This window comes from Lontra canadensis, unplaced genomic scaffold (assembly GCF_010015895.1).
Source record: "Lontra canadensis isolate GAN:19392208 unplaced genomic scaffold, GSC_riverotter_1.0 scaffold173, whole genome shotgun sequence".
Taxonomy (NCBI): domain Eukaryota; kingdom Metazoa; phylum Chordata; class Mammalia; order Carnivora; family Mustelidae; genus Lontra; species Lontra canadensis.
Genome location: NW_022631167.1, coordinates 2,122,588 through 2,137,011, shown reverse-complemented (window position 1 = coordinate 2,137,011; position 14,424 = coordinate 2,122,588). Strand labels below are relative to the sequence as shown.

At 45.8% G+C, this 14,424-nt stretch overlaps 1 protein-coding gene across 1 annotated transcript in view; it reads right to left on the bottom strand.

Annotated features, from left to right (window-relative positions):
• Positions 1-14,424, bottom strand: part of LOC116860279 (neurexin-3-like) — a gene marked incomplete at its 3' end in the record, with an annotated part of 54,267 nt that overhangs the window by 15,141 nt on the left and 24,702 nt on the right. Inside the window, exon 2 of the mRNA XM_032846265.1 lies at positions 5,350-5,367. Within this exon, the coding sequence (XP_032702156.1) occupies positions 5,350-5,367 (18 nt within the window). The remainder of the gene's footprint in view (positions 1-5,349; positions 5,368-14,424) is intronic.

Sequence of the window (14,424 nt, the reverse complement as noted above, 5' to 3'; positions counted from 1 at the left end):
AGAGGCTTTAACCCACTGAGCCACCCAGGCACCCAGCAGATGTCTTTTGAGGAGCTCTCCAGCATTGGGAGCATGCCTCCGAACAGTGTGGGAGACCAGGACAGGCAAAAGAATGTCTTTTCTTTTTAAACTTCTCTGAGGCCATCTTGACCTGTGTGAAATGAAAACGTGTGGAAAGGATCAAATGAGCTAACTTAGAATACGAGCTAATTTACACATGACTTACTACGTGCCAGGCACTGTTCTGAAGACTTGACATGCATGAACTCACGTAATCTTCACAAGAGCCACGTGAGGTAGTTACGTACTGTCCCCATTTTACAGATGAGGAAAGTGGGACCCACAATGGGAAGGTAACTTAAACAGCACCTACTGTTCATACTGGGAGAAAGCCAGGATGTCAACCCAGCCATCTGGCTCCAAGTCTATGCTCTAACCCAGGGGTGGCAAACTTTTTCTGTAGCAGGCCAGATGGTAAGTCTTCTAGACTCGTCTCGCCACACAGCTACTCCACTCCGCCTTCGCAAAGCAACCAGAGACAAAGCAGAAATGAAGAAGCGTGCCTGTGTTCTGATAAAACTTTATGAACACTGAAATCGGAATTTCATAAAATATGTGCATCACAAATTATTCTTTTGACTGCTTTCAACTATTTATAACGTGAAAAGCCATCTGTAGCTCAAAGGCCCTATAGAAGGAGGCAACGGGTTGGAGTTAACCCCTGAGCCCCTGAGGGAACCCTGTGCTATCCTGAGTTACCCTGCCTCGCTTTGTAAACTCTTACATGAAAAGTGCCAGAATAGTGATGGCCACAGACTCAGTGGTCAGGAAGTGTTCGTTCCCTTTCCCTTCCCTAATCCCGGTCACCCTCCCAACCCCTGTGTACCCAGAGCCACCTTGCGCTGTGTACCCAGGAGAAGAGACGAGAAACCGGCAGTCATGTGGTGGACTGTGCCTTCCTCAGTAGACACAGCCCCGATGGCCCCAAAGAGCAGGAAAAGCCGGACACTTCAGGTCAGTGGGTCTCAAGCCTTGATGTGTGCATACCTGGGTGTCTTGGTAAAAAGCAGATTCTGACTCAGCAGCTCTGGAGTGGGGCCTGAGATTCTGCTTTTCTAACAAGCTCCTGCGTGAGGCCAGTGCTGTGGTTCTGGGTGTCTGTCTCTGAGCGGTAAGTTCTAGGGCAAACCCTTTGTGTCCATCACACAAGTCAGACACAACAGTGCTGCGTCCTGACTTCAAGTTCAACGTCCCTCAGGCTGGACTTCGTGGAGACAGGGCAGGGCTCAGGATAAATCACCAGGTCCAGTCTCTCAGGACAGCCCCAAGATGACTGAAACTGAGAGGGAAGACACCGAGGGCAGAGATCAAGAGCGGGCAGAGGGAGGCTCCAGCGGAGGCCGTCAGTTGCTTCGGGCAACAGCACGCCGGGACCTCCTCTGGGCCCTGGCAGACAGCGGCCCCTCCTCCCACGCCTGCCAAGGCTCTGACGGACCGAAGCAAGAGGCCTATTTCCTCATCGGGCCTCTGAATAACTAGGGCACTTCCACAAGGTCACAGTTATTCATTTAAATTCCAGCTCTAATCAGCAGGCAGAGCCTGAGAAATTATCCCTTCTGAAGAGAAAGACTGTCATTGGAGCACCAGAAGCAGCCCCTCGTGGCTGCAGGGAGAGGCACTGGGGGAGGGGAAGAGAGGGGTCTTGGGCCCACAGGCCCCAGCACTGTTCTCTGCCCCCCAAATCCTTCCTCTCCTCCAAAGGGCTTATTCTCCCCTTGGCAGAGAGTTCTGGAACACACAGAAGAGGGAGAGAGCAGAGGGCATAGCATGGTAGAGAGGGGGCTGGTACTGCCCACAACTGACACCCCAGGCAGCACAGGAAGACCAGTGACAAATCCCAGTGGGCCAGGGGCATGTGATAAATGCCTGACAGGGGTCTCTTCCAGGTCACCAATGTGTTACCTGGCCTTGGTAGATGTCCCTTCCCCACCCCGGACCTCAGTTTTCTCCTCTGAAAAGTAAAATAGTTGTCCTTTTGAGCTGCCTCAGGACCTTACGGACACACAATGCCCTGGTACTTGTTCCCACACTTTCTGCACAATGAATATTTTTGAGGCCCTACTATGTCCCACGCCCCGTAAAGAAAGTGAAGAATGCAGACCCTGACAAGCAGCGCCCCTGGCCCACAGCTCTGTCTTGGAAATGCCAGGGTTTCAAAGAGAGAGAGTACAAGCTTTAGAGGTAGACGGATGTGAGATCCTGGTCTCATACTAGCAGCCGGAGACTGTGGGCAGTTACCGACCCTCTCTGAGGCCTCTCTCGTCTGAGAGAGGATGGTAATACCCGCCTGGGAGGATTGATGTGAAGAGTTAAATCAGAATGGAGTGTCCCTCCTCTCCTTCACCACATTGGCCTGATGCTACCCTATTATCCTAACCTCCCAGCTCAAGACCAGATGGAGGAGGGGCCGTGGGTCTTCCCACATGGAAGTGCAGGAGGTATGGCCTGCCCCTCTTCTCCTGAGGGTTTCTAGCACAGCCTCTCTGTGCCCCCAGCCTGTCTCCTGGACCTTGGGGAAGGTGCCTCTTGCGGGCCCCCATCGCCAACGGCTTCCAGTAGGTTACTTCTCACCGACACCCTCAGCACATAAAATTGATCAATCATCCCTCACAGCCTTCAGGCCACCCCTGGGTAAACAGTTACATTAGCTCATAAAATCCCCAATTTGTCTTCCTGTGGGGAAGGGGGAAAAAACTCCAAGAACCACTCAAGGCACCTGGTTTCAGAGTCGCAACCCTGTTGGCTCTGCGTTGCCTGGGCGGCTCCGAGAGGCGGGAGGAGGCAGTTCACCTCAGCCCGGGCTGGGCAGCTCAGTGGCCTCCCGTCCTGTCCTGGCCCAGGGAAAAGTTCGGAACTGGTGACCCGTTTCCAGCTCAGAAACCAAAAAAACCAAGGGGCTGGGTGGGGAGATAGAGGATTGGCAATCAGCTCCTGACACCTCAAGGGCAGCAGAGTGGCGGATATGGAATCAGGCTGGAAGCCCCTCTTGACCCAGCTCCTGGATGTCTGGGTGACCTCAACATGTCACCTAACCTCCTGGCCTCAACTTCCTCAGCAGAAGAATGGGGCTCAGCGGACACACCTCAGAGGGTTATTAAGGCAATAAGATGAGAGAATGGCTGTGGAATTGGAACAGGGCTGTGTGGGGCTAGTTACAGTTGCTATGATGTGAGGGAGTGTCACCTACTGACCTCCACCCCTCTGGAAAGATAGACAGGAGCCTGTGTGTCTGTGGCATTTCACTCCACCATACTGTTTCATCCAGGACCAGTAGGTGCCTTTGTGAGAATTACAAAATGGCGCCCTCCCCCCTACCCTTGGTTGGAGGCAGCCCCACAGTGGCGGGATTTCATTCCCACAACACACACAAGTCAACACGGGGACCCTGGGTCACATCTCTGCCAGGAACCAGGAGGAGGAGGGGTTGAGCCAACTGGCACTTCTACAAACAAAACTTGAGGTGTTGGGCTCCTACCTCACTACCTTAAGGTATTTCAGAAAACATCATCTTAACAGGGAGGCCTTTCCTGAGATTCCTTTATAAATTAGCAACTTAGTTTTTAACAGTTTCATCTTTCTCCCCAGTGCTCATCACCCACCCTTGCATGTAATATACATAATACATACATATATGTAATATGTATAATGTGTGTGTATATATAGTTCATTATCTTCCTTTGAGTAGAATAAAAGCTCCATGAGGACAGGGATTGTTTTCTATTTTGTCCACTGTTCTATTCCTAGTGCCTACAACAGTGCCTAGTACACAGTAGGTTCTCAATAAATATTTGAGTAAAATATTATTAAATACAAAATTAATCTAATGGAATCTTCCTAGGAAATGCTGTCCTATGCATCAGTTAGAACACTGTTTATTTTCAAAAGTAGGATGTGGAGAGAAGAAAACAAAGACAGTGAAACCCTATTTATTAGCTGGGAGATAACTGTATTATTCTTTTATGTTATGTAATATACCACATAAATCAATGGCCAGAAACCCTACTTAAGTCTGGTTGATTCTTCTAGATAGTTAACAAAAAAAAAAAAAGGATAAATTCATTTGGGAAAAAAAAACTGCTAATAATGAACATCATATTATCTCTAAAGAAAAATAGACAATAGTCCCATTAGTTAGGAAATGTTTACAAGGCCTTCAACTGCTGAAAATTTTCAGTGATGGAATTTTCAGTGTGTTCCAATGGAGTGTGCATGGGCTTTGGAGTCACAGAGTCCTAAGTTCAAATCCCAGTGCTACCACTGATGAACCCTATAACATTGGGCAAATAGCATAGACTGCTGGCCCTCAATTTCCACTATATTAAAATGGAGGATATAACAGTACCTACACCTTGTATCGATATTATAAGAATTCAACATTAAAAGGACTAAACAAGAAAGTGTATATGAAAATAGCTGAGAATGACAATATTCCCTTCTTACTTGGTAGCATTAATTACTCCTCTTAAATCAAAATTCTATCCAGTTTAGAAAAGTCTCCAAATCATTCTAAGTCATCTGATACTTTTTATCCATATATGGTTGTATCCTCTCATATGAGCTTGTGTGTGTGTATGTGTGTACACATGTGTGTGCACACACAGACACACAGATAATGCTTACGGTTAGAACTCTGGATGATTGTGCATTTTAACAAAAGAAATGCACAATTAGTATAAGAATGGCTCTTCCATTTGTTCATTGACAAAAACCATTCCTCTTCTTTTTCTTTTTTTTTTTTTTGTTAATACAGTGAGCATGTATTGGTTACATAACCATTTAAAAACTGCAAATTTCATTATGAGGTGGGGAGAAAGCCATTTCTTAGAATAAAAAGAAAGAAGACTTCTTTCACCCACATATTTTCCATGCTAAGTATGTCATATCTTCAACTTTTAACCACATGAAGCTATAGAAGATAAGTAGATCTAGATATGATAAGGCAAAAATGCTCATTAAATTGGAGAATTCATATCTTAAGGATATATTTTAAAAAATATTTCCAAAAGTGCTCATTTTCCACTTCTTTGATTCACCCAGAAATGTTAATCAGAAGGAGGTGACTGTATAAGCATGGGAATCACATTCCTTTGGTTTTAAAATGGTTTTCAAAACCAATACGAATACATCAATTCAAGGCATTTCTTCTCAACCCAAATCAATGAAAATGCAGTGTACTTAGATCTCTGCTCTGTTTAGAGCCCCTAGAAAAAGGTCTCACTCAGAATCAAACCATGCACAATCTGGCAGAGGGGAAATTTCCACGGCAGCTGTGTAAACACAGAGACTCACCTGGACCTTGACTGACATCTGTGGCAGCATTTTCAAAGAGAGGGAAAGGCAGAGGAGAGAAAGGGGGAGAAAAAGGAAGAAGAGTGTTAGAAGTACACACACACACAGTGCAATGTGCCCTTGCATGACTATCATGTTCATGCAAGACCCCAGAGGTACTCAGCTTCTGAGCACTTAGTTCTACCTTCACCCAAAAACCACCCATGCAAGCCGAGGGACCAAGCTCCCTTTCCACTGTGCATGTAGCAAGAGAGGTGAGCTGCACATCTGTCCGGAAAGATATCATCCTGGAATCAGATAGGGCTCTGGCCAAGCAGACTGGAATCCTGCAAGAATATTGGTTAAAATATTCTGGTTGATTTCTGCATAACACCACCCAAGCAAATCCTCCTTGCCTCCAGATACAGAACACTGGACATGATGTCAAGCAAGTTTCCCCGCAGAGAGAAAAAATAATAAACCACTTCCTTGAGGAACAAAGAAAAAGAGGCATGAGAATGGAGAGCAAGTTGCAGCATTATTTACGACATAGGACTGAAGGACAGACGATAACAAAACATTTATAATCCCCTCCCTCTCCAGTATTCCCAGTGACCATCCTTCATCACAGACAGCAGTGTGTATGCGGGAGATTGTGTGTGAGTAGATCATTTGCCACACAAATTGAAATTCTGCATCCCCTTTAATTTTTCTTCTTGCTTTTCACCCCATCATTAATGACAGGAATTGCCATTCGAAATCACTTTTCACAACTACAAATAGACATCCAGCCCTAGGAAGGTTGACATTTGAATTAAGCCAATGAACTTTCAAAAAATGAAGAGCGGTTTACTCCCGTCATCCTCATGAACACAATCTCCTCCTCCTCCCCTCAAATGTAAGATAGAATCCTGCTGAGAAGCCAAATCGAAAGCAAGCCAGAGCTTTGTCAAAACCTCTAGACCCAGGGCACCTGGGTGGCTCGGTTGGTTAAGCAACTGCCTTTGGCTCAGGTCATGATCCCAGAGTTCCAGGATCAAGTCCCACATTGGGCTCGCTGCTCAGCAGGGGGTCTGCTTCTCCCTCTCACCTCTCCCTTCTCATGCTCTCTCCTCTCATTCTACCTCTCAAATAAATAAATAAATAAAATCTTAAACAAACAAACAAACCTCTAGACCCAAACTGAAAGGATATACCTTTCTGAGGAGATGGAACAAGGGGCTGTTTCAGGAAACCATTGGCCATCCTAACAATCCCGGGTGACTCACTTAGAATCACAAAATGGTAGACCTGGGATACCCACAGACATCATCTAGCTTAATTCATTTTTGGTTAAGATGTGGGGGGGATGAATGAGGTTGAGAGACTTGCGCAAGGTCACACACTTAGTTCAGGTACAGAGACTACATAAGACTCTAGACCCCTTGAATCCCACCCAGTTCAACATTTGTTCAATGGAAACCCACGTTCCTCAGAGGCATAGGGGACCCAAATTCAGTTCGTAGCTAAAGTGAGCACCCTGGAACCATGGAGGAGACCCTCTTAGCTACCCTGTGAGTAAGTCATGGGTTTTATTTACTGTGCCTCTAATTTGCTGCAATCAGATTTATCAAGCTTCAGCAAGATCCATCGACACTAGAACTCTTGCCCCAGGAAAATCCAGGTGCTGACCTAACAGAGCTGTGCCCCCAAATCCAGGAGGGGCAAATTCACAGCAACAGCTAAGCATTTCTCCAGCCCACACCCTGTATTCCCTAGAAGCTGTATCTGCCCAAAGAGACTTCTAGAGAGCTCTGAATCATTTCTCAGCCACACCCCCTTTCAGATTTTCTGGTGAGTTGTTTGAGATTCAGGGTAGAGTGGCAGCAAGAAGAAAAGTGGCAAAATAGAAGAGATGGGAAGGGAAAACACTCTGTATAAATAACTAAGCAGGGCAATTAACTGTGACTGATGGACAGCTAGAATAGTGGTCGTTAGAATACCCTTTCATTAAGCAGGATATCAAACTATTTACATGTGGGGGAGTTCAGTGGTGGGACTTTGAACACTGTTGTTCATGGAAACATGCTCTTGGAAGCACCAACACCCAAGGGAGGCAGGATATCATGGAACTCCAAAGGTCTTTCAAAACTAAGTTGCCCATTTGAACATTGTGTTTATAATCTTAAACTCTGCAGACAGACAGATCTGGGTTCAAATCCCAGCCTACTGAAAGGCTGTGGGTCAATCACAGAACTTTTGAGTTGTTTGCCTCAGCTATACAAAGGCAAGAGAACAGAACCTCCTTCATGGCAGTGTTAGAAGATTAAATACTTTTAAAGCATTTAATTCAGTACAAGGCAAACACTGCATAAATATTACCTGTGTTGATTGTTACCAATTTGAATGACCACAGACAGAATTATCAAGAAATGTTGACCAGAAGGCTCCCTGGAAACACCAAGAGCCTACAGGAATTAAGGCTGTGTGTGTGTGTGTGTGTGTGTGTGTGTGTGTGATTTCAGTTCAACTTTTCTGCTTATGAATGAAGAGATCTGTTCCAGCCCTCCCATCTCTTAGGTCTTTTTCCTCCCATCCTCCTCCTCAGTGGGAAGTAGGGCAAGGAAGAATTAAAAGGTTGTAGGAGAACAGGAACAGGGGTCCAAGAAAATTCCATTCCCTCCTAAAGCTTTAACTGGACTCAGTTCTAGCCCTGAGCATAAAATATACAGCATCTCTTCTTGCCAAAGAGGGGCAACAAGAACACCAAGAAAAACCTCCTTCAGTGAGGGGTCAGGGTCCAGCCTCAGTTTCTAGTTGTGTCAGTGAGCTGGAGGCAGTTCTGAGCATTGTGTCTAACATGAAATAGAGACATATAGTGTAACCTGGCCCCTGTCCCAAGAAGCAGTGAGTAATTTGAATCTCCACATTCAATTCTGACCAACAGAATGAAATAGCAAAGCCTGACAGGGGCAGGAGGGAATCAGAACCACAACCATATTCACCTGTTATACTGTCTGTCCATGCTTTACCCCTTCTTTGTGTCACAAGTCCCAGCTATCCTTTGGGGAACCCTTTCCCACCCTTAATCCATGCGGCTTGGTAAAGATGACCCCACCTTAGCTCTAAGTGTGGCCATGTGACTCCGGCCAGGCCATAGCAATTGGCACAGAGAGCGAGATCCACAGCTGGATTGCCAGGATTCAGGCTCTGGGTCTATAGGCTGTGTAGACCTTGGGTCAGCTACTAGATCTTTCTGTGCTTCAGTTCTGTCATCTGTAAAATCGGTATGATAATAGTCCCTACCTCCTAGGGTGGTTGTGAAGAGCTTGGAACAGTACCTACCTTTAGAAAGCCCTCAACATTAGCTTGTAATTTTATTACCTTCATATATGAGAGGACAAGAGTATTAAAAGTCTTTCCTGTGGTCACACAGGCAAGGAAGGCTGATCTAGGATGCAGCTGAGGGTGTTTCTGACTCCATGCCTTGCTGCTGTCCCACTTCCAGGGTGACCATCCCCAGAGCTCCCTCTGTCTGTGCTTACTAACGGTCTTCAGCCTGGAGTCTATGTCTGGGGGAGGAGCACTGAGCCCCAGGACTGGTCAGAGGAAAGATAAATATGTAAATTCGTGTAGATATATCAATTTTTAATGGAGAAAAATGGGGGCAAATTGCAGAAGAAAAGGCAGTTGATGACCAGCTAAGATTGATCCAGGAGAGACGGCGTCCTCACCCATATCAGCATTTCCTCTGCTCCCCCCTACTGTTTTCTTTTCTCACACTGCTGGGCCTGTAGTTTTCCAGAGCACCACTGCATTTAAATCTATATTCTATTTTCTCTCCTAGAAAATAGGTCAGACCCAAGACAGAGTTCACCAGGTGGGGTCCCAAAAGGTTTGGCTGGGCCTCGCCTCCAGGAGGGTGGCTGTGCAGCCTGCCTCACACTCCCCAGAGCTTATCCAGGGGTGTGGGGGGTGTGTTTGTATGTCTAAGTAGTGAGTTGGGGGAGCTCGGATTCCTCCCTTGTGAAATTATGTGGTCCAAATGAAGGGTAAGGCAGGAGGGCTCCCTGACTGAGCTCTCTTCTATAAACACAACAGCAGCAGATGGAGGGTCCCTCCTTTTCCCCCATGGTTAGAAGAACCAGATCTCCCCCAAACTATAGGAACATGTTTCCTTTTTGAACTTAAAAATGCGTGTGCTGATGTTATGCACTTGGGGCTGGGGTTATTGTTGAATACAGGATAAGTGTCTGTGGGGTACTTCGTGAAGGTGGAAATGCCCTAATTTACTTCTTCCCTGGTTATGATGCTGAAGACAGTAGGTGAAGGGTGGCAGCTGTGGTCAAATCCTTCCTCTCCCGGGTTGCTGTCCCAATCCCTGCTTTGAGCACAGCATTCCTAACAGAGGTGGCCAGAATTTTTCAGCCAGATTGGGCCAGAATTTATTTTCATCAGAAATTTTTTTCACCAAGATCAGCATGAGTGCCAGAGGTAGGGGGACAGAAGGAGGAAGGTGCAAGGTCATGAGAGCCAGTCCTCAGATCTCGTCACAACAGAAGAACACTAATTCTGTAGCCTGTGCATGTGCTAGCCCCTGCCTGTAGCCTGTGCATGTGCTAGCCCCTAGACTGAACGGTCTTTGTCAGGCACTTATAAGACAGTTTCTCATTTTCTGTAGGTATTAGCTCAAAGATTACTTCCTCAGAAAGACCGTCCTTTACCACCTTCTCTAAAATAGGGACCTTTCTCTGCCACTTACCCTGCTTTTCCTTCCTCAGGGCACTAAACACTATTTGATATCACAGGATGGGTCTCTGCTTTTATTGTTTATAACCCCCTTTAAATACAAGCTTCACAACAGTAGTCTTGTCTAGTTCATTCACTGCTTTTATCACCAGTCTCTAAGCTGGGTCTGGCCTACAGTAAGTGCTCAGCAATATGTACTGACTGGTTAATAGATCATCTCAATTGATACTGGTATCTGCATTTACACACAAGAAAAGTGAGGCTCAGAGAAATTAAGACACATGGCTATGGACAGAGTGACAGAGCTGGTATTGGACTCTGAGTCTTTCTTAATACCTACTAAATTAAGAACACCTGTTTTCTCCTGTGTGGCCCTCATGATCAGGTGGGTTGTCCCCATGTGGTAACAGAGACAAAACCTGGCAGCACTAGAGAAAATAGAGCAGCTGGTTTCCTGGTAATTCTGGTAAAATTCCCTGGGAAGCCTCTCACTGATTTAGCTTAGGTCATGTGTCTGTTCCTGAGCCAATTACTGTATCCAACATCACACGTCAGGGTAAATGTAGGGATAAAATGGGATGTCTATATATCCCTGACACAAGGCACTACCAACTCATAATAAAGTTCACATTTATCGAATATTCTCTAGGCTGCTGCTAAGTGCTTTATATAGCTCATCTTATTCAATTCTCACCAAAACCCTAACAGGTAGGAACGTCATGCATCCTGTTGTACAGATATGGAAACTAAGACCCAGAGAGGAGGCTCTATCTTATTAATATTTCCCATACTCAGAGAAGCATAACCAAAAGGGTCAAGCTGTATTTCTGAATAAAAAAGCAAACCAGGAGAGGTACCACCGGACCCATCAAGCTACAAACTAGGGATAGGAATATAGGGCATATCACAAAAGTGATAAAAAGGCACAGCCAAGGGCAGAGGAAAGGGGTCAAATGCAATAGGACCACAGGCCTGGCCAAACGGAGTCCTTGGCTGGGCTATACACTCTGCCCTTCTGAAGCTATACCCTACCCCAGGATCTGAGGAGTCCGTAGGGCCAACCACATGTTCGCACCAAGAACCGGCAATGCCTGCCACTAACTCCTTTGCAGAGTACAATCGGGTACTCAGAATCCCTTGCCTAAATTGCCCCAAAGTCGCTGGGGTCCATTCTCCCAAAAGCTGACCAATCCGCTGATGTGTGTACACTAGTGTCGAGAAATGGCCAAGGAAAAGCGATCTATAGGAGTTATGGATTTCTACAGGCTGGGGTGTCCACACCAATGTCCACAGGGATCTTCACGGTGCTAGAAGTGGAGAGAAGGGAGGCTATCCAGTGGGAAGCCGATCCCCAGATCTATTCTTGCCCCAGGCCCATAAGCATTAGGTCAAGACTTCAACTGAGGAGTTCCCCCAACTACAACATGAAGAGAGAAAGAAACAAAAAAAGGCAGGCACTGCATCTCTCCAGTGGCCTGTCCTTTCTTGCCCATGGGGAGAGTGAGCAGAAGGTTTTTCCCTCTACTTCAGGAACAAATACAGAAACAATCTCGTTAGTTGAGCTAAAGCAAACTTCCAGCAGTGCAGCGGCTGGGTTTTCTGTGTTCTGGGGCTCCTTCCAGCTTTCGATGTCTGAGCTCTTCAAACACTGGAAGAGCTGTCTTCTCCACAAAAAGCCAGGTGGTATTAGCTTCGTTCCCAACACAGAGCCCATTTACCCGCCTTTGTAGAAGACTGAGCCCCCACCCCCACCCCAGCCCCTGTGCTGTTTGCTTTTGTTCTTTGATGCTAATAACTCCAGCTTTCAAGATGGAGCAGGGAGGTAGCTGCTGTGTCAGGGCCGCCAGCCTGGGAGGCAGGAGCAGGGAGAGGAGCAGCTGCAAAGCAGGAAGGAACACTGAAGGCACGACCATGGGCTGGGTTACTCCTGTGTCCAAATACCTTAGGGGCTCTCGCATACTGGTAGTGGGTCTGGCCTGAGAAACCAGAGTTTGACTGACAGCTGGGGAGAGAAGGAGACCCCTTGTTCCACATGCAATCAAACCTCAGTTCAGACGACAGGGTTCGGTTTGGTTTGGTTTAGTTTGAGCACAGACGTGGGGGGTAAGGCAATCTGGAGTTCCAATAGTGACTTTGCCACTAGTTATTACCAATAATTTTGTCTAATGGCTTAACTTGACCTTCTACTTTGGCCACATGGAAATAATGGCAGTGGAGTCAGCTAAAGGGATTCCAAGTCCCTAAAAAGTCACCACGCGGTGCAAAATCACATAGTAAAAAAACACAGAGCTAATTGGGAAAATGAAGCTGGGGCATGACATCCCAAAACCTCATCAGTGACCCATAATAGAAGATAGGAACCAATTTTACACGTGTTAAATGGTTAAGAAATCTATAAATACTACAACCACTGGAGCCCTCAGGAAAGACTTGAAGTGTGTTTGCAGGAGCAGGAAGCTTGTGAGTTGTTGCCAAATAGTGAGAGGAGGACGCTCTGATGTTGGACAGAGTTGTAACACCAGATGTGCATGGGTGTGGCTCACAGCACGCATGGCAACTGAAGAAACAGGAGTGCTTCTGAGGTGTGTGCAATTTGTGTATTTCTACGCAGCCAGGCTCAGCTGACTGCAGTTTTCTGCCTCTACCTAGTGTTTCTTGTGGACAAAATCATGCATAATCAAAGGCAAAATTATTATGCTCAAATCGTTCCCTAATATATCAATCGCATTGGAACAAATTTGCATTTTCAAAACAAGCTTTCTAGCAGAACTGACTGTACCTAATTTACGGGACTGTTATGAGGGTCAGATGAGATGACCCATATAAAGATCTCAGCACACCACCAGGCACAGAGTAAATGTTCAATAAACACTTATAGAAGTTGTTATTATGAATGTCTCTGCGGGCTTGTTGATACACCCCTTGTAAACTGAAAGGGCCAAGTTGAGCTTCTATCCAGTCGTTTAAGCCTCACAAACAAAAGGCATCTCTAGCTAAATAGTACTTCCCTGTGTTAGGCCAGGAGGCTGGAACCTACAAGAGGCTCCCACCCAACAGGCTTTCGAAAAGGCCTCATAGCAGGTGGGCAGAGCCAGGAGCTACAGCCCAAATGCTAACTTCCTAGGTAAGGAAAATGGGTATCTCCCTCCCTCGATGAGCATGAGTCACCAATAGTAGTATATACCTCATCGCACAGAACACCAGGAAATCGGGAGACAGACTGACCTAAGTGAGAGGCTGTCCCTCATCTTGGTAGGTAAGAGAGGTGGGAAAAGAAATCAGTCAATCCTCATGGAAAAACAGCTGAGATGAAGACAACTTCAATTTCCCTGCCTCCTGCTTATAGCACAGGGGTTAAGGGGCAGGGTCTGGAGTCAGGAAGACGTGAATAGAAGTCCTGGCTGTTCCACACACCGTACATGAACTCAGCCATGCTAACTACCCTCCCTGAAGCTCTTTTCACTATCATAGGTGGTATCAGAAAGATTAAATAGGGCACCTATTCACTATGATATTATAAAAGAAACTTAAAAATATGACCCAGAAGGCGAGTGCATTCATTGTCCATTATAATCTCTGCTGATTAATGAAGGCCTCCTACATGGCTAGCACCTGTAGCAGCATTGTGTGTGCATGTGTGTGTGTATGACTTCTTTAATCCCAGTATAGATACACTTGTTACCCTCACTTAACAGACAAGGAAACCAAGGCTCAGGGAAGTTAATATACCCAAGTTCACTTTATTCATACACAGTAGCCAAGATTTGAACTCAAATTTCTCTGAATTCAGTCTCTTTCTTTCCCACACCATTCCCAATTATTTCTGCCCTCACTGGTCAACCATTCCAATCTAGATCCTGGAGGAATGGGGCAAATATCAAGAAACTGGTGTGGGCTTGCCAATTCCAGTGGTAAGAATTGATGGTTGTTAGCTAAGGACACCATCCAAACAAACAAACAAACAAAAAAACCAAAAAGACAACTTATTAAATGGGAGAAGATATTTGCAAATGATATACCCAAGAATGGGTTAATATCCAAAATATATAAAGAACCTATACAACTCAATACCAAAAAAAAACAAATAATCCAATTTAAAAAAAAAGATGACCTGAATAGACGTTTTTCCAAAGAAGATGTACAGATACATGGCAAACCGACATCTGAAAAGATGATCAGCGTCACTAATCATCGAGGAAATGCAAACCAAAACCACGATGAAATATCACCTTAACACCTGTCAGGACAGCTAGAATCAGAAAGACGAGAAATAACCAATGTTGGTGAGGATATGATGTGGAGAAAAAAGAACGCTTGTGCACTGTTGGTGGAAATGCAAACTGGTGTAGTCCCTGTGGAAAACAGTAT